This window comes from Macaca nemestrina, chromosome 4, assembly GCF_043159975.1.
Source record: "Macaca nemestrina isolate mMacNem1 chromosome 4, mMacNem.hap1, whole genome shotgun sequence".
Taxonomy (NCBI): domain Eukaryota; kingdom Metazoa; phylum Chordata; class Mammalia; order Primates; family Cercopithecidae; genus Macaca; species Macaca nemestrina.
The window spans coordinates 121063184-121084560 of record NC_092128.1 but is presented as its reverse complement, the minus strand read 5'-3'; the positions used below and the strand labels follow the sequence as shown (position 1 = coordinate 121084560).

At 42.3% G+C, this 21377-nt stretch overlaps 1 protein-coding gene across 7 annotated transcripts in view; it reads left to right on the top strand.

Moving 5' to 3' along the window:
* LOC105492378 (growth factor receptor bound protein 10) overlaps positions 1 to 21377 on the top strand; it is a 203309-nt gene that overhangs the window by 86190 nt on the left and 95742 nt on the right. For 5 of the 7 annotated variants that reach the window (XM_011759443.2, XM_011759444.2, XM_071095192.1 and 2 more), the window contains one exon: positions 4250 to 4337. Coding sequence is in view for 2 of the 7 variants with exons in the window: in XM_011759439.3 (XP_011757741.1) it covers positions 4250 to 4337 (88 nt within the window). In the remaining 5 variants the exon portion in view is untranslated. Of the gene's footprint in view, positions 1 to 2833; positions 3018 to 4249; positions 4338 to 21377 lie in introns of those variants that run through there. The other 2 variants (XM_011759441.2, XM_071095191.1) reach the window with 2 other exon arrangements.

Below are 21377 nucleotides of genomic sequence, written 5' to 3'. Positions count from 1 at the left end.
GATAAAATATAGTATCCCCACTTAAATTACAGATAAGCTACAAATACATTTTAAGGGTAAGTCTCATGAAATATTGTGACATACTTATACCAAAAAAGTATTAATTATTAATCTGAAATTCAAATTTAATTGGACATCCTGTATTTGTATTTGCTAAATCTGGTGACACTATTTAGACAAAGTTGCCTTAAATTAGGTTTGCAAGTTACTTGTCTTCTAAATAGATGTCTCAGTTGGCACTTAAAAGAGGAGGTCTCGGGCAAAGCAGTCATCTGACAGAGGAATGGGCCTCGCACCTCACAGTGCACAGGAAGCACCCAACGGGCTTGTTAACCTGCAGGGCCTTGCTCCTTGCAGGACAGGCCTGGAGCAGGGCTGTGCAGGCCCTGGGTGATCTGGAGGCTAGTCCCACCCACCCTTTGAAATAGGTGGGGTAGCATATCTTCTGGATATAGTCTGTCAGTGTTTGTGGGATCAACCCAATAGCAACATTTGTATTAGCAGTGTGTAGTAATTATTCACATACATAGCAGTAAATATTTCAGATGAGATGTTTTAATAATTTAAGCAAACTTTGAAACTATTTTGATGTTTGCATGGAAGAAAATGACTAAGGAATTCATATAAAAGAAGCAAGAGGGGAAATGTTCTGCTGATGAGAAAACACGTTGGCAGGCTGTGAGAATGGAAAATGTGGGATTGCCGGCCCGGGAGCGGGCAGCTCTGTGGAACCGGCGAGGAGGTGGCTGAGAAACACTTGGATGTGTGTAAGATTATAACATGTGAGCGGGGTGACCTCCCTAATCAGACAAAAGGAAGGCTTGAGTGCTAAGTTGGCCTGGTAGAACTGGTCAGCCACTTTTAGGGGGAAGGAGTCATTGTATTTTCTCCCCTTTTACTATCCCCCAAAATAAATGTCAGGAAGAGGAAAGAATAATACATCAAGTCAGAAGAGAAATCAGAGTAAAACACAGATGAAGGTTTTTCAATTTTCTTGATAGAGGCTGAAAATGATTTTCAAGGTTAAATGATGAGCCAAAAAGATAAAGTCAGTAAACTTGACTACATTGAATTATACTTTTAAGAATCAAAAGTACAATTAAATTTAAAGACAAGCAAAGTGGGAAAAACATTTTCTACAAATGTGAATGAACTTACTTGCCTACTGCGTAAAAAGCTCGTCATGGGAGAAGTGGAAGCAAGTCTGTGTTCAGTGACAGTGGGCTGGGGTGACAGTGGGCTGGGAGGCCTGCGGGCCACCAGGGATGGGTGCTCACCCAGGGCTCAGCCTAGCTTGATGTTTTCCATCATAAACAGATGAGCAGATTGACTCAGAAAATCCAGGTAACTGACCCCGAGCCCTTAGCTGATGAGTGTCGGGTTTGTGATTCATTCATGGACATTTTTTACTGGGAACCCCTTGTGCCCTCATGATCGAGTCTAGCTGACCTGCTAAAGGATAGCCCAAAAGAAGAAATACAGAGGTCTAATTCGCTTATGAAAAATGTTCAACCTCAGCGTTATAGACCTGCATGTTAAAACCACAGGGTGGGGCCGCTGCTTACCTCTGGAATTAGCCAGAAAAAAATTCCAGAAAAATAAACAGTCACTGGCTGGCTTGGGTGTTATGAAACAGGCGGTTGCCTTCACTCCGGGTGGAAGGGTGAGTGTGTGAAGAAGAGTTTGACTGTGTGTATCTAGAATCTTAAAAAAGTGCACGTGGCCTCTGGCCTAGTCCTTCTACTTCTAGGGATCCTAAGCAAATAATCAGAAATGTGGACAAAGTTTTGTGCCCGAAGGTGTTTATTTGATCATTATTTATGCTGTCTGAAAGTTGAAAACAACTGCAGAGTGTCTACTAGAGTAGTTTAGAATATGAAAAAAAAATGATATTTACCGAAGTTTTAAAATAGTTGAAGACAGGGACAGGAAAACACATAATTATTTACACAATCTGATTTCAACCGTGTCTAGTTTTGTACAACAAAGGTGCAAAGACCACGGGAATGCTGTTATCCCACTGTTGTAGGATTTAGGCTAATTTTATATCTACTCTAGGTTAGATATTTATATAAAACTTTTCTTTGCGTGGATTGTTGTAAAATTCAGAAAAGAGGAAAAATATTTCTCTCAGATGCTAAAGAGCAGACTGGGTGGGAAATGTTGGCCATGGAACTGCAGAAACTAGATGGGAGATGGCTGAACTTGAGGGGCTGAGCTGGGAGGTACCACCCTCTCGGATAGCCAGGGGAACCCAGCTCCCTCCTCAGTGCCTCTTGTGGGGGTTCTTGAGGACCTTGCCCTTTCCTCCCAGACACTGTGTGCTCCAAACAGCCCTTCCCCTCTTTCTTAGTCAAAAGCTTACATTTCCAACAACCTGTATGTTCATCAGTAGGATATTGGTGAAATGAATTACACTACACATCTACTTGGTGGGGTACACTAGAGTGCCGATGAAGATGATGATTTTTGGCCTGAAAAATTTCAAAAACGATATCAAAACACAATATGTGGAAGATAATTATGATTCAGTGTTTATCAGGATCATTTGTAATCCCCATGTGACTCATAGAGTATACATGTTCTCTACAAATAATCCAAACATTGCATAGATGCACATGGTAATTTTTGTTTTTGTTATTCTGATAAAAAGAGGTTCCGTTTTAATTTTTTGTTCATTTTTTAGCATACAAAAATACAAATTTTTATACTAAGTTTTACATCTGTGATTAAAAAATGAAAAGAAAGCTGTTTCTTTTGAAAGGGGAAAAAGAGAGAAGCTGGTGAAAATGTCTCCCTTAGGGCTTTGTTCGTTTTATTTTGTTTTCTCCAGATATTCTGGAGGAAGGCGTGAACGCGACTTTGCCTCCCAGGGAACAAGCATCCTCCTTCTAAATGGTAAATGTGGGTGAGCTGACCCTGCTGGAGTCTGTCCCCTGGGCTGCCCTCTGCCTCCCCCCATTGTGAGTGGTCCGTGAAGCACAGCGTTGACCAGACCTAAACCTGTTTGCTCCCAGGTCAGTGTGCACGCAGCAGAGAAGTGAGCATCCATCCCATTTCATGCGTGAGCAAGGAGGGCTCTGGGCAGAGAAGCCGCTTGCTGGGAAATATTCGGGCGGAAATTAAGAGTCCCATTCCCAAGACCTGCTGCTTGGTCACCTTGTTGAAATCAACGTGCCTTTTGAGTTTCTTGGGCAGTTTGGGTACTGCAGAGTGGTGGGAAGGAGTGTGGACTCTCTAACTCAAGACCCAGAACAGCCGGGACCCACTGGGTGATGAGGGTTGTGAGGGTAACTCACCTTCCCATGCCTCAGTGGCTGCCTCTGTGGCGGGAGCCCCGCTTGGCAGAGGGAGCTGTGTGTGCATGTTGGCTGTTGCCAGCACCTTGCATGCTGGATGTTTCACGTGCTTCAGTTTTCAATCTGGAAAGTCTCTTTTGCATGAATAGGAGGGAATTTGCTGAAGTCAACTATGATATTTGTGACAATGTACTAATATTGATAGTAGTTTTGGTGCACATCTTATACTTTTGGCACAGTTCAGACCTTTTTAATTACAATAGTAGTACATATGCATCATAAAGATTTCAAAGATTTTATAAATCTATAAGAGAAAACGGACATCTCTCCACCCCAAGTTAGTCACTGATAATATTTCTTTCCCCACATTTGAATGTGTCTTTCATTGGCTTCTGGTCCCATGCAGGTGTGTTTCTAGAATTGTGGGCTTAGGATCATAATATTGCTGTTTTACGTTTTGACTAAAAGTGTTTTTCTCACACTAATGTCTAAAAAGATGCCACCGAGCTCCTTAACATTTTGTGGAGGGAACCATTTATAAAACACTCTCTAGATGTTTCTGTCCCAGGTAACAGAATGCCCAGCACTTGATTACCTGTAGTTGTTACAGAAAATGCATGTGTTCCGTGGAATGTTAATTATTTGTATTCACTGCCTAAATGGAGCAGTTGGCAATAATTCTCTTTGAATTGCTATTCAGGGAAAGCTATTTAAGCCCAAACACAGGAGTAACTTTTAACTCCCTTGCCGAACAGCTTGCACCTTTTCACGATTAGCTTCCCTTATGCAGTCTATTTTCAACAACTATCATTGAAAAAGGAAAAAGTAAGTAAGTGGAAAGGAAGTAAGGAATTGAGGAAGAAAGGAAATGCTGGGAAAGCTGGGTGTTGAAAAGTGTGGGATGCTTCTTGTGAACTCATGGCCTTTCTGCTGTGGTCCTTTTTTTTTAGGACAAGGTGGAGCAGACACCTCGCAGTCAACAAGACCCGGCAGGACCAGGACTCCCCGCACAGTCTGACCGACTCACACATCACCAGGGTGAGGAATGAACAAAACACAGGAACACTCCCAGTTCTAGCTTTGCAGCAGTGCCAGGACCTGATATTCTAAAATGTTGCTCTTCACACTAATAGATTACGATTCTAACATTGGTTCTTCTTTTCTCATTAAGGACAATGAATTCCAAAATAGAGAAAGATCCTTGGTTCTGATATCTTCATGTATTTGCTTTCAATTAGCGAACTTCAGTGAGCAAAACTTCAAGATCAGTTTCATACGAGTTATCTAGGTTTCAGCCGAAAGGCGACTTAATGTCGCCTATCGAAGGGTACTCCAAGGTGAATCCTCTTGATTTTGGCATTTTTATATTTCCAATTAAGATGGTTTTGGGTGTATGTACTCTTGGTCTTTCTCTACCTTTCTCTGATTCTTTTTGTTCCTTCTATTAATATTTAATTTCCAGTGAGGTCATTGTGGGAAGGGAAGGAAAGGGAACTACCTTTGGGAAATTAGACTACTTAGGAAATTAGATCTAATAAATGGAAGCTTTGCTGTAGGATGAGGAGCCTGAGGATGAGATTAAACGAAACGTGCACGTGGCACATTGTTTGGCTTATTGGAGAGTTTAGGTACAGTAAATCACAGGTCCTCGAGCTGGTGGGAATGTGAATACTTAGATTTTCTTACATTACTTAATGAGAAAGGTTGACTATAAAAATAAAAACTGGGATCTGACCATGAAGTCAAAGCAATGTTTTCTCAATTGTTAGAAGATTCATAAAAGCTGTCAAGGTTTTCTGTGGCAAGCATAATTTTAGGATCCTCTTTTAGAAAACTTTGAAATGACATGATGCGGGGAAAGGGTACCAATTTGTTAGTATTGACTTCAAAGCTTAAGAAAATTTTAACATGTTACATTGTATGCTCACAAATGATCTCACGTAAATGGAAATAATTTGAGCCTTGGTGTTAATGCTCATATAAAAACTTAGGTTAATACTTTAATTAGGAAACCAGAAAAAATTACACTGAAAGAACTTTTTAAGGCTTACCTTTTATCCTTTGTCTTTAAATGGTACGCTCAAATATTCTACAGATATCAAAGTAGTTCAATTAAGGGACATTTATTTGCAGGACAGAATGTGGAGCACATTCCATGTAGAAGAGAGCTGGTTCTCTTCCCTGATGTGGAGTTACACAGTATGCAGTTGAAGCTGAGTCTCGGATATATCCCCACACCTGAAACAAGGCTTAAAGGAAGGGATGAACGCGTTACTATATTGAACCCCACCTCTGCTCAGCGACTCAAGAGGGTTGATACCTTTAAGCACACCATTGACATTGGCCACCTCTCCATCATTTTACATACACATAGCATGTAAAATGGGAAAGCCGAAAGAACTCAGCCTTGCTCAGACCCAAGCATGTCCACTGATCATTGAATAGCTCTGTCCCCTCAGGGCTGTGGCTCCCAAAGCAGCATGGGTGCTGCTGGCCCGGGTCCCAGGGAATACAAAGGGCTGCGCTTTCCTTTCTCTGGCAGTGACTGGGGAAGCAGGGCCAGAACCAGGCCCACCATATCCAGCCGAGAGCTGTGGTGGGGCTCCCCTGTTTTCCAAAGATGCTGGAAAAGGGCTGTTGCCTGGGACGGATTGTAGTACATGTGAACTCATGGCCAGGCAGCCGGGAAGAATGGATGCAACCTTGCAGCCAGAGCTAACCCAAGCAGCCTCCCAGTGCAGTGACGCAGACTGCAACCTTCGCAGTCTTCCATGAGGCAGCAGCTCCAGTCTGTCCCGACTTGACCACTCAGTGGGGAGGGGGAGGCAGGAAAAGAAAAAAACAACCCACCTAAAGCGAGTCTGCAAACCAACATTCCAAAAGCACATGAAGCAGTCCCATCCTAAGAAATACAGTATAGCTAACAAAACCAAGAGATTACCAATTTAGCCCATATGCAACAAAAAATAGTGTGACCAAGGCTTTGAAATACGTGTTTATAATGCTCAGACAGATGCATGAAAGAATCATGTCTGTAGGACAAGGCAAGAAACTATGAAACACAACAAGAGGAAATGAGGCGAGACCTGAGCACCCTGGGCAATGCCTGAAGACAATGCAGTGTACTCCCAAGTGCAGGGGGAAAGATAAACATCCATCTAGAATGTTATGCCAACATATTGCTGACCAGGGAAGGCCAAATAAAGCTTTCTCAGGCAAAGATTGAGAAAAAAATGTGTCACTGGCAATCTTCACTAGAAGAATGATTATTATTTTATTTTTATTGTTTAAGAGACCAGATTTTGCTCTCTCACTCAGGCTGGAGTGTAGCTCGTAGCTCACTGCAGCCTTGAACTCCTGGACTCAAGTGATTCTCCAGCCTCAGCCTCCTGAGTACCTGGGACTACAGGTGTGCGTCACCACTCCCAGCTAGTTTTAAAATTTTTTGTAGAGATGGGTCATTGCTATGCTTCCCAGGCTTGTCTCGAACCCCTCAAGTTATCCTCCCATGTCGACCACTGGAAGTACTTGGTTTACATGTGTGAGTTGCAGTGCCTGGCCTAGAAGAATGATTAAAAGTACTTCTTGAGGAAGAAGGAATGTGGATACTAGGAAAACATGGCACATATGGGAAAATAATATGTGACGAATGCTCAATTGTGTATTTAAAAATATTAGGTACATCTAAAGTATTGACTGTAATTACTAAAAGAATGTGTATATCATCTATAGTTCCCAACCTAGCAGAAAAAGATAAAAGGGAATATATATGAAAAACAACAACAATAATCAAACAACATCAAGTAGAAAACAGAAGGAAAAACAAGATGTGAAGAGAAAAAAGATATTAAACAAAATACAAAAGAAGATAGTAGGAGTAATTCCAAGTCAATTCGTGATAGTGTTAACAAGCTCAAATTAATAGACACACATAGCTCCCTCTACCCAACAGAGACTCTTGATTCTTTTCTAAAACCTGTGTAACTTTTTGAAAAGTTGACTGTATATAGAAAGTTGCACTAAATTTTAAGCAATCTATTTCATGCAAGGCTTGTTCTTTGACCCAGTGTGAATAAATCAGACGTCAACATAAAAAGTTGAAAACAAATCACAGAAACATGCATGAGGAAACTTTAAAACACACCCACTCTTATTTTACTTGTGAGTTAGACAGGAAATTGCAATGGAAATATCAATCATTTAGAACCAAATGAAAGTGAACATAGTACAGGTGGAAAGTTGTACAATGCTGCAAAGGTGGTAAGGCTACATTTCTAAGCTTCAAAAAAACGAAAATTGAAATTACAGAAATGAAATAGAGTAAGTCTAAGGAATGTAGAAGGAATTAATCATAAAAATTAAAGTCAGAAATTGTTGAAATAAAGAGATTACCAATAGGAACAAAATCAAACACCAGTCTTTTTTAAAAATGACCATGACAGCAAACCTCTAGCATAGACACTCAGGAGGGCAGAAGGTGCCCAAGAAAATCATGTTAAGAGCACTTTAGCAAGTTTTAAAAACAGCGTCAAGAAAACTGTGAACAAAAAAATAGAAATCTGGGAGAAATAGATGATTTATTGCAAAAATGTAAAAACAAAATGGATTCTTGAAGAAATATAAAATCGTAATAGAGAAACAGCTGTGGAAGAAATGGTAATCAATATTGTATCTTCAAAAATACTCAAGTGGTTTGCAGATGAGTGATATTAAACTTTTAAGAAGCAAACAATTTTTCTTTTCTTTTTTTTTTTTTTGAGATGGAGTCTTGCTCTGTCGCCCAGGCTGGAGTGCAGTGGCACAGTCTCGGCTCACTGCAAGCTCTGCCACCTGAGTTTACGCCATTCTCCTGCCTCAACCTCCCGAGTAGCTGGGACGACAGGCGCCCGCCACCACGCCCGGCTAATTTTTTTTTTGTATTTTTTAGTAGAGACGGGGTTTCACTGTGTTAGCCAGGATGGTCTTGATCTCCTGACCTCATTTAAGTGTGTACACTCTTAAACACAGAGGACAGCAGCTTACACAGAGGACAAGAGCTCTCCCATTCATATCATGTTTGTGTATCTTTGAAACAGTACAAGAAATCAAATTTATAATACCATTTTACATTTTATTATAAAACAAAAAGTCTGAGTAAAACACTAATGAACCAAATTCAGTACCTTATCTTAAGTGAAATGTAAATGAAACAAATGTTATGAGCAAGTTCGTATTATTATAATAGTGCAGGGGTGGTTTACTATCATAAAACGGTGAACACACTGAACATGTCAGAATTAAAGGGAAAAGAATAATCATTTCACCTGACAGAAAAGTATTTAATACAACTCTCCACTCATTATAATACATAACAAATAATAACAAAGTTTGTACTCAACCAGTACTGAAAAGAAACCTCCTTAACTTGTTAAAGTTTATTTATTAAAAGCCTACAGCATTGCATCATACATAATGGAAAACTGTTAGAGTCGTGTTCATGAACATCTAGAATTAGACAGGGGTGCCTGCTGTGACTGGAGGTCTTAGTGTAATAAAAGGAGCAAATGAAGGAACAAAAATGTAAACATTAGAAAGGCAGACTGAAATGTGTGTCTATTTGCAAATAATTATCCAAATAGAAAATTTACACACACATGTTAGCACTTTTAACATGAGCAAGAATTCTCTAAGCAGATATAATGTGAGATCAACATATAAAATGTGATAGTACCCTTGTATGCCAAGAAAAAACAATTGGGAAATGTAATGTAAAAAGAAATCCCACTTATAATATTAACAAAAATTATAAGCTATCCAGGAGTATATTCAGGAAGATTACCAGCCATTATAGGATGTTTCAGAGCATAAAAACAACCAGGGTAAGTGTAGAGCTATACTATGATCATGGATCAGGAGACAGAATATAGTGCAGATGTCACATTTTCTCAAGTTTTTCTTTAAGTTTAATGCAGTTGCAGCCAAATTCTTAACAGTTTTGTCACGTGTGACTTGAAAAATGTTTCCTAACTTTAATAAGAAAGAGTGAAACTCAAGAATTTGAAGACAAATTTGAAAAACAACAAGGCGTATGGAGGAGTGGTTTGCACTATCAGATAGCAATCCCACTTATGCGGTATCACAACTAAGAAAGGATGTTATTAGTTCAAGGGCAGACAAATAGACCAAAGGACCAGAACAGATATCCCATGAAGAGACCCACACGTGTATGGAAACTAACACAGCACAGTGAAGTCGCGGCAAAACGGAGATTACAGGAACCGTGACTGCACATGGGGTGGCAAGGAATGGAGTTATTTGAATGACAAGAATTAATGAATAGTAAGAATCTTTTTTTTTTTTTTTTTTTTTTTTGAGACAGAGTCTCGCTCTGTCGCCCAGGCTGGAGTGCAGTGGCCGGATCTCAGCTCACTGCAAGCTCCACCTCCTGGGTTTACGCCATTCTCCTGCCTCAGCCTCCCAAGTAGCTGGGACTACAGGCGACCGCCACCTCGCCCGGCTAGTTTTTTGTATTTTTTAGTAGAGACAGGGTTTCACCGTGTTAGCCAGGATGGTCTCGATCTCCTGACCTCGTGATCCACCCGTCTCGGCCTCCCAAAGTGCTGGGATTACAGGCTTGAGCCGCCGCGCCCGGCCTAATAGTAAGAATCTTTATTCTCTCAGGCTAAGAAAGACTTTTGTGAATAAGAATTAGCACCACCATAAAGGGAAAATGGTAAATTTAAGTGTATTGCCATTACAAATTTATATGTAGACATAACAGATGATATTTAACATGCTGAAAGGCACACTTCAGCCTGGAAGAATAATTTGTAACTTCTTGTTTGTACATACAAAAATGCATGTAACATGCAGAGTATTAGTATCCTGTTTATGTAAAAAAAAATCCTGTAAATAAGAGAAACAATTACATAGAAAAACTGGCGAAGAACACGAGCAGGCAGTTTACAAAAAAGGAAAGCATGATGTGTTTGTGTCTGATTCTGGACACTCATTTCACAAGAAAAATATGGAAACCAACTGAGCTGGAAATCAAGGAAGCCTGTGCTCTGAGGGCTGTTAGATGGAACAGAAAGGCACAGATCCTTCTTTTAAGTGCTTCCAAGTGCAGAGTGTTCATCCTCCCTCTTGGCGTGTTCACAGCCCTGTGAGTCTGTGCGGAATGGACCTGGGGCTTGTAGCTCCCTGGCACTGGGTACAAAGGCTCCTTCCCACCCGGGGTGTGGGGGGCGGTGGTGGTTCAACCCGCAGCACAGCCTACAGGAGTCAGTGCCTTCCCATCTCTGTGCCTGACACCAAGTTCAACTTTGGGGATTCTTTTTAATGAGATGCTTTGGGAACTATGACCAAATCTAACAAACATACAGTGTGGTTCTTTCCGGCTTCCTTAATTTTCGAGGCATAGTCAGATGCTGCCATCATAGGCCGTGGCTTTACATGGTATGTTTGATCCAGAGTGGCCTGGATCCTTGCATGGAACCTGATGTTTAGAATAAAAGATTAGCTGTGACTTTCCTTGACCTGTTACTGCTATCTGGCAAAGAGGATTTATTGCTCCTGTTTTATTACCTTGTTCCTAACTAATGTAAGCAGCTTATTTTTGTGTGACAGTTGCTAAAAATGCTTCCCACATTTCTTAGCAGCACACAGCAGGGAGGGATGCACTTTCTTTTGAAGCGGGTGGTTTTGCAACAGCTGGAATTACTTTTGACAATTTTGAAAAAACCTTTCTTCATTAAAAATATATAAAACAAAATTAACCATTTTAGTCATTTGTATAAGTGTACATTAAGTGGCATTGGTCATGTGAACAGTGTTGTGCAACCATCACCATTTATCTATTTCCAAAACTCTTTTATCACCCCAAACAGAAACTCTGTACCCATTAAGCAATAATTCTCCCCAGTCCCTGGTAACCTCTAATCTACTTCCTGCCACTTGATTCGCCTGTTCTTAGTACCTCATGTAAGTGGGACCATACACGATTTGTCCTTTTTGTGACTGGCTTCTTTCACTCAGCATAATGTCTTCAAGGTTCATCCATGTTGTAGCCTGTGCCAGAACTTCCTTCCTTTTTAAGGCCGAATAATATTCCATTGTATGGATGGACCACGTTTTATTGTGTGGATGGACCTCATCTGCTGAGGGAGGGACACTTGGATTGCCTCCACCTTGTGGCTATTGGGAATAGTGCTGCTATGAACATTGACATACAAGGGTCTGAGTTCCTGCTTTCAAATCCTTGGGGTATATATCTTGAAGTGGAATTGCTGGATTGTAGGGTAATGCTATATTTAATTTTTTCCTCAACAATATTTTTGAGATATGAAGTTTTATTTTTAGAAGCTTGGACTCTCGGTTTTAGGCAAATTTTGTCTGATTGTTGTTACTGCTCATAACCCAAGCTGAGATTCCTGGCCATGCCTCTCACCAGGAACACAATTGAGTAAAGATGCCTAAAGGGTTGAAAAAGAGATGTTGAAGTCTGTGTACAAAAGTAGATAGAGTTGACTCTGTAGAGAGCTCCCAAAGGCTCATGAGCTTAGTGGGCCCTGTGGTGCAGCAGTAACAGCCTGAGAGGCTGCCAGTGAATGCTGGTTTCGTTTGAAACTCTGCTCTCTTGTGTACTGAGCCTCAGTTGCCTTGTCTATAACATGGGATAACATGCCTTCTTTATGAAGTTGTTGTGAGAACTGGAAAGATGCGTCCGTAAAGCATAGGATATCATGTCTGCCATGGTGTGCCCTCTGTAAGAAGTAGCTCTTGCTGGAGAGTGCAAAGAAGTGGGTCTAATTCTGGAAGGTGGTTTGCTACTGTCTAACAAAAGCCTTGCAAAGGTCATACATTTAAGCTCATCAATTCCAGGAATTTATTTCAATGACGTGTGCATGTGTGTGCATGTATATCCATTTCAGTTCAATCAATAGCATATTCCCCTAGAATAAAGGAAATAATGAAAGACAAAACTGATCAGATAAACATTACATACACTGATGATAGACTATTATTCTGTCTTAAAATATGTTACATATCTAGTAACTTGAGAAAATGCTCAGATTTTCAGGGAAACAGGTTACAATACTGTATGGTCCCAGTTTTGTAGAAAGAGGAAATAAGAGCACAATATATGTTTTATATAATGATGTTTAATTTGGGTGGTGGGTTTATGGGTGATTTTTATTCACCTTTTAATATTGTGCATTTTAAAATTTTGAACAAACGTAACAATATTTCACAATGAAAATAAAAATATTATTATTTGTTTTATTTAAAAATACAATGACAGAACTTTGAATGTTTATTATCTAAACCTATAGCAGACAGGAAGGAATAAAAGCCCCTAGAAATTCCTGTAAGTTCACCTCAGTAAGAGGTGGTTTTGGCAGCGGTATAGTGTTGGAAGAGAAGAGGCCAGCAAAAGGAGCCATTAGAACTCAAAAGAGTCCAGCAGGGTAAGTCCATTTACCTAGGAGCAAATAGCATTACACCTCATTAGCCCAGTGGACATCAGTCATGCTCAGAGAGAGGACTGAAGTCACTAAGTAAAGGTTGCATTATATTTTTTACCCCCTGCTTAAGAAAGAAGGCAGCCAAGAAGATGACGTACGATATGTACAAGAGGGAAAATGAAAATAGGTCCTCTTGCTGGAAGGTGTGCTGTTCTCACTCCTTGGAAAACTTACTGATCCAGGATAATGCCTGCCTCAAAGGTTTTGCAGTTGTCAAGAGGTAGGGTGTTTTGTTATCAGTAATGTGTGATTTTGATGTTGATACATCAGCCTGGAGCAATTTGTGGCACCACTAGTTTGAAAATGAATAGATGACGAGTTTGAAATTTGAGGAAGTTGACTTATTTCACTCTGAGTATTTTTCTTGATTTATTTCCCAAGAATATTTGCAGACCTTTGAGAATGAGTCCGTGTGTGGGCAGTGGGGAGAAGTCATGGTCTGAGCAGGTGGTGTGGGACCCTGGGAGGATGCAGAGGTGTGTCCCAGGCACAGGGCGGGAGAGAGCCTAAAGCTCTCGGAATCTCAGGGGCTTCCCTATAGCAGAGAGGTTAGGAGCTGAGAGAGGGAAGGAAGACATGCATTGTCAAGTTTTTAGAGATTGACAGTCTACCTGCTATCATGGCATTCCTCTTGGGGTGAGAAATGTGTTTTAGTTTTTGGCTTATTTGCAGTTTCTCAATGTGCCTATAATGTGATTATTCTTACAATGGAAAAAAAATAATATAACTTAAACATTTGAAATGAATGATTGTTCCATTACAGTGTACTCACCAAACTGCAGAATTTTCCGACTAACAGGTACTCTGAGACTCCTGAGTTCAGTGCTTGGGGGAGTCTGAGGTCTCATCCCCAGGAAGACAGGCTTCAGTAATCAGTGCCAGCCTGTGAGTAGGGGAGGGATGGGTGGCTGCACACACCACAGATTCTTCATCCTGTGAGATCTCACCTAGCCTAGTTTGGGTGGAGACAGGATCTGAGAATTTAACTTAATGGCCAGAGTCATTCAAGGTCATTCACTCTATTCAGAGATCCACTCTATGAAAGTTTGGCAGAGAGCCCAAAACTCATTTTTAGCATGTCCTTAGTTCCCTCAAATACCCTGTCGCAAATTACCCCTAGCCCCCTACTCTTGTATTGTTATCAGTTAGTGGCCTCGTGCTGGGTTGCAGAGTTTCTGTTTTTGGTGTTGTTTGTTTTGTTTGTTTGTTTGTTTTCAAGACAGAGTCTCGCTCTGTCACCCAGGCTGGAGTGCAGTGGCGCTATCTTGGATCGCTGCAACCTCCATCTCCCTGGTTCAAGCAGTTCTTGTGCCTCAGCCTCCCAAGTAGCTGAGATTACAGACATGCACCACCACACCTGGCTAATGTTTGTATTTTTAGTGGAAACGGGGTTTCACCATGTTGGCCAGGCTGGTTTCGAACTCCTTACTTCAGGTGATCTGTCCGTGCTGGGATTACAGGCGTGAGCCACCGCGCCCGACCAGGATTGCAGAGTTTCTGACCACAGACGAAGTGGTCCCACGCACCCACTTCCCTCTATTCTCTAGAACAGAAGCCTTGCAGAGTCTGCCCAGCATTTTTTGTCTTCTGCTTGGCCAGAGGCACTTTGTTGCTCCGGTTGGCTTCTCTTCTTTGTGGACTGCAACTGCTTGGGTCTCCCTTTCACCTTGGTGGTATAGCTGCTTTAGTCTTGTGGGCAGGGCAGGCTATGGTCCTGCCTGAAAGTGGAGGCTGTGCTCTTTCAGCCTCTGTGCCTTCTGTCTCTGTCTCCTCTGCTCCATGTGTACCTCGGGCGCCCCAGTCCCATGCCTGCAAAGCACGCACATTCATCATGCCTTTGTTCCATCTGGAGAACAGGGCTGTGTGTGTGATTGTCATAGTGAAGACTCCTGAGCTGGAATCAAAACATTTTCCTTGATTGCTGGAGTCATACACTTCCTTGATTGCCCCAGAAAGTTTATGTAGTTCATTCTCTCAGATGGAGACATCCTACACAAACACTTGACTCTTGACTTGAGGAATGTCTTTCAGGCTCTGGAGTTCAGAGGTCCTCTCCATCCCATTATGGCTGTTTTCTGACTTTAGTTTCTTTAGTTTCTTCTCTTGGTTTTCTTTAAGCCAGAAATACTGGTTATAGGCATGCAGCTTTAATTTGTAGCAATGTGTTTGGTGCAGTGCTTTCCTTTCTAGTAACAGTGGAAGTATAGAAAAAAGATTGGAGGATGGACTATTTCAGAAGCACCAATTTCTCAGTGGAGAGACTGTCAAGAGGAAAAGACCAAAATTAGAAAAGAATGCCAGTTATTAGAGAAGGTAAAATAGATCAAGAAAATAAATTTTTGGTTTTTTCCTCCAAGAAGCCATTCTGAGCATCATTAGGTGCAGAAGGACACAGCCTGGTTTTGGGCTGGCTGTTTTTGTGTCTTTTGGTCTCTTCCAATAATGCTTTTTGACTGGGGGTAAGTTAGGAATCACTTTGCACTTTAGAGTCTTCGTTTACTTGTACCCATCATGCATAATTATTGGCAAAAATAATGATGCCGATGACGACTTTGAGGCCTGTGCTAGAACCTCCCTGCATGTCTTATCTTCCTCATCAAAGCTACAGATGGGAAAACTGAGGCTGAGAGGTTTGTAACTTGCCCAGAAGTCACAGACAGGTTAACTCAGTGGTGGGATGGGAATCAAAGCCAAAGTCCATCTCAGGTTTTAATTTAGAGGAGCCACCCTGCACACTCCTATATGTATAAGCTACCTGTTGCGAGCATTATTTTATATATCGTATTTTTCCCTTTCTCCCTAGATCATACATTTCTTAAGGGCAGTACACATGTCTTTCTTACTGTGACATATATACTACCTGGTATATACCACAAGGTTCCACTATACTGCCTGGTCTGAAGTCATACTTCATAGATATTTAATGAATTCCTGAACTCACATGCCATTAATAGACTTGTGGTCTCCAGAAAGGTCCTGCGCTCCTGCCTCTCTCCTCCTTGTGGGAAGTCCTGGTGACTCTAGGCAAGCAAAGGTAGAAACCAGTCCCCAGCGCCCTGCCCTCCTGCTGTGCTCTTACCATTCATGAGACATGGGCAGCAGTTTGGATGAGGGCATGATTGATGAGAGAACATGAACTCAAGCAGGAAGACAACATATTGCATCATGATTCCTCTAATGTTCTCTTATCTAGTTCATCTTTTACTATGTTATCCACAAAAAAAATCTTCAAGATTTTATTCATTATATATATACGTGTGTGTGTGTGTGTGTGTGTGTGTGTGTGTACACAGCTGTCCCTTGATATCTGCAGGAACCTCCTGTGAATGCCAAAATCCAAGGATGCTCAAAGTCCCTGATATAAAATGGCATAGTATTTGCATATAACCCACGCATTTTCTCCCCTATACTTTAAATCATTTCTAGATTACTTATAATACCTAATACAATGTCAGTGCTATGGAAATAGTTGTTACACTGCATCCTTTGGAGAATAATGACAAGAGAAAAATCTGTACATGTGCAAGTATACTCTGTTTTTCTTAATATTTTCAATCTTCAATTGGTTAAATCTGTGGATATGGGGAGCTAACTGTATCTATACAAAAGTAACTTTTATTAGTATCATTTCCTCATGGTGAAACTGTGCTATTTCCAGTGGTAACTTTCTTTTTCTCATACGCTCAGCATGGTCCTGAAAAGTAGTGAATGTTGGTCTCCAGTTGCACACTGATGCCCAAGTTGGTGATAATTGTGATTTCTGTGACTGCCCCCACCCCAGACACTAAATACCTTCTATTCGGGTTGAGATGCAGAAAAGCTAGGAGAAAAATCATCTATAATCCTTTTCCCACAAAATAACTAATGCCCACATTTTGTTTCTGCCTTATGGAAGTGGAGTCATGCCACACCAAATAATAGCATTTGTGCATTTCATTAATGATTCTTCTACAACCTCCAGTTAAATTATGATAGTACAGTTTATTAGATATGTCATGATTTCTTACCTTCATCTCTGTTTCTTACATGTTTAAGTGACTTCCCCAGCTATAATAGTAGGTTCCTAACCTATTAAGAACTTATGCTTCGTATTTTAACCCATTGAATCTACCTGTCATATGAGGTAGGCACTGTTATTATCTCCATATTTATAGGGAAACTGAGGAAACTGAAGCCAGAAGTAGGGGAGTTGCCCAGATCACAGCCCTTGAGAGTGGCAGAGCTGGGATTTGAACCCAGGCTGGTGGGCTCTGGCCTCTGAGCATTTCATCCCTCTACTATTCTGCTTCTAGATTAGCCCTCGTTCCTTATCCAAGTCCACCGGTATTTTCTTTCTTTTTGATTCCTCAGATCATTCAGTGACTCAGACTGAGATTTCAGCTGTAGGGATTGAGTTTTCCTTGGTCTTGAAAGCAGTACATCGAATCCATACAGTTGCCCGCCCCCCCCCCGCCCCCCCCCCGCCCCCCCCCCCCCCCGCTGCCTGGGACAGTGGTTTCCCTTTAATTGTGCTTATTCCTTCCTTTTCACTTTGTAGATCATTTGTCTTAATAAGGAAGATAGGAACAAAAAAGGCATTGAGGAGCCTGCGTTCTCTTTGTCTTGCCCCAGTGTTAGGCAAGCAGCAGACCTCTCCCTCCTGGTCCTTATTTGGAGCAGAACTGAAAAAGCCATTGTCATCCTTTGTAATTTTTCAAATCTCAGCTATTCTGGGCCTTCGCCTTCCCCATGCTCTGACAGTTCACGCCACTCTTTTGTCTGGTCCCCTTTGGCGGATAATTGGACTCCATTAATGTTTCATGTTTCCTTTAGCTGTCAGGATGCTCGCAGCTCAATAGAGGGCTTTATCCCAGCAACTCTTTCTGTTCCCCTGGTGTGTTTGCTTTTCATTCCCTTGCTCCGCAGTTTCCCTGTGTCTTTCATTCATTCGTTCATTCGTTCATTCATTTGTGAAACAAGTATCTGTTGCTTGTCTAGGCGATAGGAGGCCTGGGGCCCAGGCCCAGGGGACGCAATGGTGAGCAGTGAGTCATTTCTAATTTAATGATCCACAGCATATGGACCGTTTCCATCCAAGGAAGCGCAAATCCTTTTTAGAAGTAGCAGAGTACAACTTAGGAAGAAGGAATTCTTTCATTTCATTAAGATCAGTGATGAAAGAGTACCTTTAAATTTCCCCTAGGTAGAAATGAGAATATTCTCTCTCTTAAAATCCAATGTCTGTATTATATTTTCCCACTATATTGTAGTTTGCCTAAATTAACCTTTTTTTTTTCTCTCTTTTTTCTGACTCTTGTTGCCCCGGCTGGAGTGCAATGGCGCGATCTTGACTCCCCGCAACCTCCGCCTCCCGGGTTCAAGCGATTCTCCTGCCTCAGTCTCCTGAGCAGCTGGACTACAGGCATGCGCCACCACACCCAGCTAATTTTGTACTTTTAGTAGAGATGGGGTTTCTCCATGTTGGTCAGGCTGGTCTTGGACTCCTGACCTCAGGTGATCCGCCCCTCTCGGCCTCCCAAAGTGCTGGGATTACAGGTGTGAGCCACCGCCCCCAGCCTTTTTTTTCTTTTTAACCACAATTAGCCGGTACTAATCAGCCAGCCTCTAGCCATTCCAGATAAATAGAATGCTTCCTTATTTTGGCATGAGCTGTCTTTCTTATACAATTTTAAACTCTATCCCCAAAGGAAGGTATCAAACTAGAGAATTTCAGTTAGGTTAAAAGGAAAAAAAAAACAAAAAAAACCCAAAAAAAACCTTCTGTCATTTGCTACAGAATGTACTAGTATTGCCTTCAGAAGCAATTTAGCAAGGTTTCCAATATCACTTTTGTTAACATGGCTAATATTATATTCCCCACTATGAATTAATCGCATCTCTAAGGAGGTCCTCAAAAATGTTAGTTTCTTACCCATGGGTAGACACTGTATGCACGTTTGTAGTCAATCCTTACAGTGACCCTCTGAGGAGCAGACATTTCTGTGGTGTTTAACATTCGGTGTTCAGGGGCGCCCGGAGACTCAGCAAGTATTGGAGCCAGGAGCCTGCCTTGTGGTCTCCCCACCCCCACCTTTGTCCCTTACAACCTGCATGGACTGGCCCCTAAACCCCTTCAACTTTGGATTCAGCCTGATCAGGAAAGTCTTTCACGATAGTCCTGAGTTGTTCAAAGGGTGAGGCGGGGGGCAATGACAAGAGGAAGTTAGTGCCCAGCCATTAACCCCCCCATCTTTGTGGATATATTTTTAAACGCACTGAAAAATAATTGCGCAGGCTTCTAATCTGCTTGTGTGCCAAATGGCTGAGCGTACCTTTGCTTAACTAGTGCTTCCTCTTGGGGACTCAGCATCCTGAATGGGGACTCCCTGCAGCACCCCAGCTACTGAAAGGGAGATCAGCTAGATTTCTGCATCATGGCAAAATGGTTTCCCCACCTTGGAGCAGACGGGGCATTCCCAGTGATTCTAGACTCTTGTCATTACAGAGGCTAGTCCACTGTGGGTATTTGAAGCAGGGAGTGGTTTCGGAGAGAGATGAAGGCAAGTTGTCTGGTTGGACTCTTCCTGGCCGCCGCCCTTCAGCAGGAGCAGACTCTGTGCATGGCCAGCTCTCCTTGGTTGGGAGTACTTCCTGTCACAGACTCCCAGAAGCCCCTGATAACCTCCACCCCTGCTTCTGGTACACTCTGCAGTAACCTGGAATCCATCTTACCCTGTTCACGTGCTTGCCGACAGTTCAGTTTCTCACAGGTCTCACTCAACATCTGCTCCACCTGTGCCCCCCGCCACACTCCCCGCACCCCCGACCCCTACCCTTGTCACTCACTGCCTGCTTCTGTACCTTCTGACCATTGTGTGGTTGTCAGATTTTTTTTTTTTTTTTTTTTTTTAAACAGTCTGGGAACACCATTGTCTTCTCTAAGAGTAGGATTCAGTGGCCCAGGAGCCACTCTACCCTTTGGCGTCTTCTCACGTCCTTCCTATACACACATCACCTGGGCCAGCTGCATAGACAGCTTGCTTTTCTGGAACCGCAGTTTATTTTTGCCCTCCCCTGCCTTTGTGGGCAGCCCCTAGCCGGGAATGATTTAACCTCTTTTGTGTGTTTAAGTTTCTCTCATTCTTTGGTTCTGACAGAGATGACAATGCCTTCTCCCTGGATGCTTCCCTTTCTCCCTCTGCCCATTAAAAGCAGCTGCTTCCTCTTTGGTATCCTCTGTGGCGTTTTACTTCTCCCCCAGACCTGTCATACTTCGCTTTATTAAATTATCAAATATATGTCTGTCTTTGCAGTTTGTGTTCCTTAAGCCCAGGGATCATGTTGTTTTTTGTTTTTTAAATCTTTGGGAAAACTGAAAGATGTTGGATTTGTAGTTAAACCAGAGGAGGAATCAGGTTTTACTCATGGCTGTGTGACGCTGAGTGTGTGTTTTAGCCTTGCTGACCTTGGTTTTCTCATTTGTGAAATGCGGCTGATAGCATTTAGCTCATGGTTTGGCATAAGGCTACGTCGATGCCATATGTGAACATTTGGCATAGTGCTAGATTCTTGTACTGTTCCCCCCTCCCCTCCACGGTTTCTCAATCTGAACCACTCTTTTTCACCAGCATACGCTGCACTGAGCAGAACAGATGAGGAATACTTGTGAAATACAATACTGAATTTGGCTTTGTTGAGTGCTGAGTGTCTGTGCTCCTTGGAGATGTGAGCAGTAAGGACATGATGTGTCAGACACATCTTGTTTTCACCTTCCATTTGGAAATAGAAGTCTTCCCAGGGCAGCGCCCAGCATCCCACCAAGCGCCAACTTCTCATATTCCATTGTGGTCTCTGCTGGCAGGACAAGGTACCGAGGGGGAGACTGACCTTATATCATGGGCAGCTGCTGTTCTTTGAAGGACAGCAGATTTATTGCTTTGTAGACACCATGCAGAAGCAGAGAAGAAGGTAGTGACATGCCAAATGATGTCTTCCCTCCGGCAGGATCCGCAGATGCATGGAGCTGCATCCAGGGTTGAGTGGAGACATGAAAGGCTTGGGCTTGTGTGGGAAGCATGCGTGCAAGAGGCAGCCGGGGTTTCCCAGAGCAGAGAAGCCCAGGGTAGGCGTTGCATTTGCTGCATTTCCTGGACAGAAACACTACTGGGATGGGCAAGGCAGGATTCAAGGCAGAGTTGTGAAGGCTCGCCATAACGGAGGGCTTGTTGAGTGTCACTCCTGCAGTCTACGGAGGAGCAGGGAGGCCTGGCATGGTCCGGTAAGACTTGGTAAGGCCTGACTGCTGGGGAATGTGTCCTATCAATAGATTCCTAGGCCTGGAACAAATCTTCTTTGGACGCGTGCCATCCATTTTTGGAATAAGACAATCTGGCATTTCTATACCTGGTGGGTTACCCTCTGGGCCTTTTTCCAGGAAACTAAAAGATTGGAGATACAGCAGCCTCCAGAGAGTTTGGGAACTCTGCCTGGCTGTCTGGCTTTCGGGAAAATTCTACTGCTTGATTGATGGAAACTGATGAGTCTATTTCCCAACTACTCAACTAACATGTACTGAGTACCTGGTGTGTGCCAG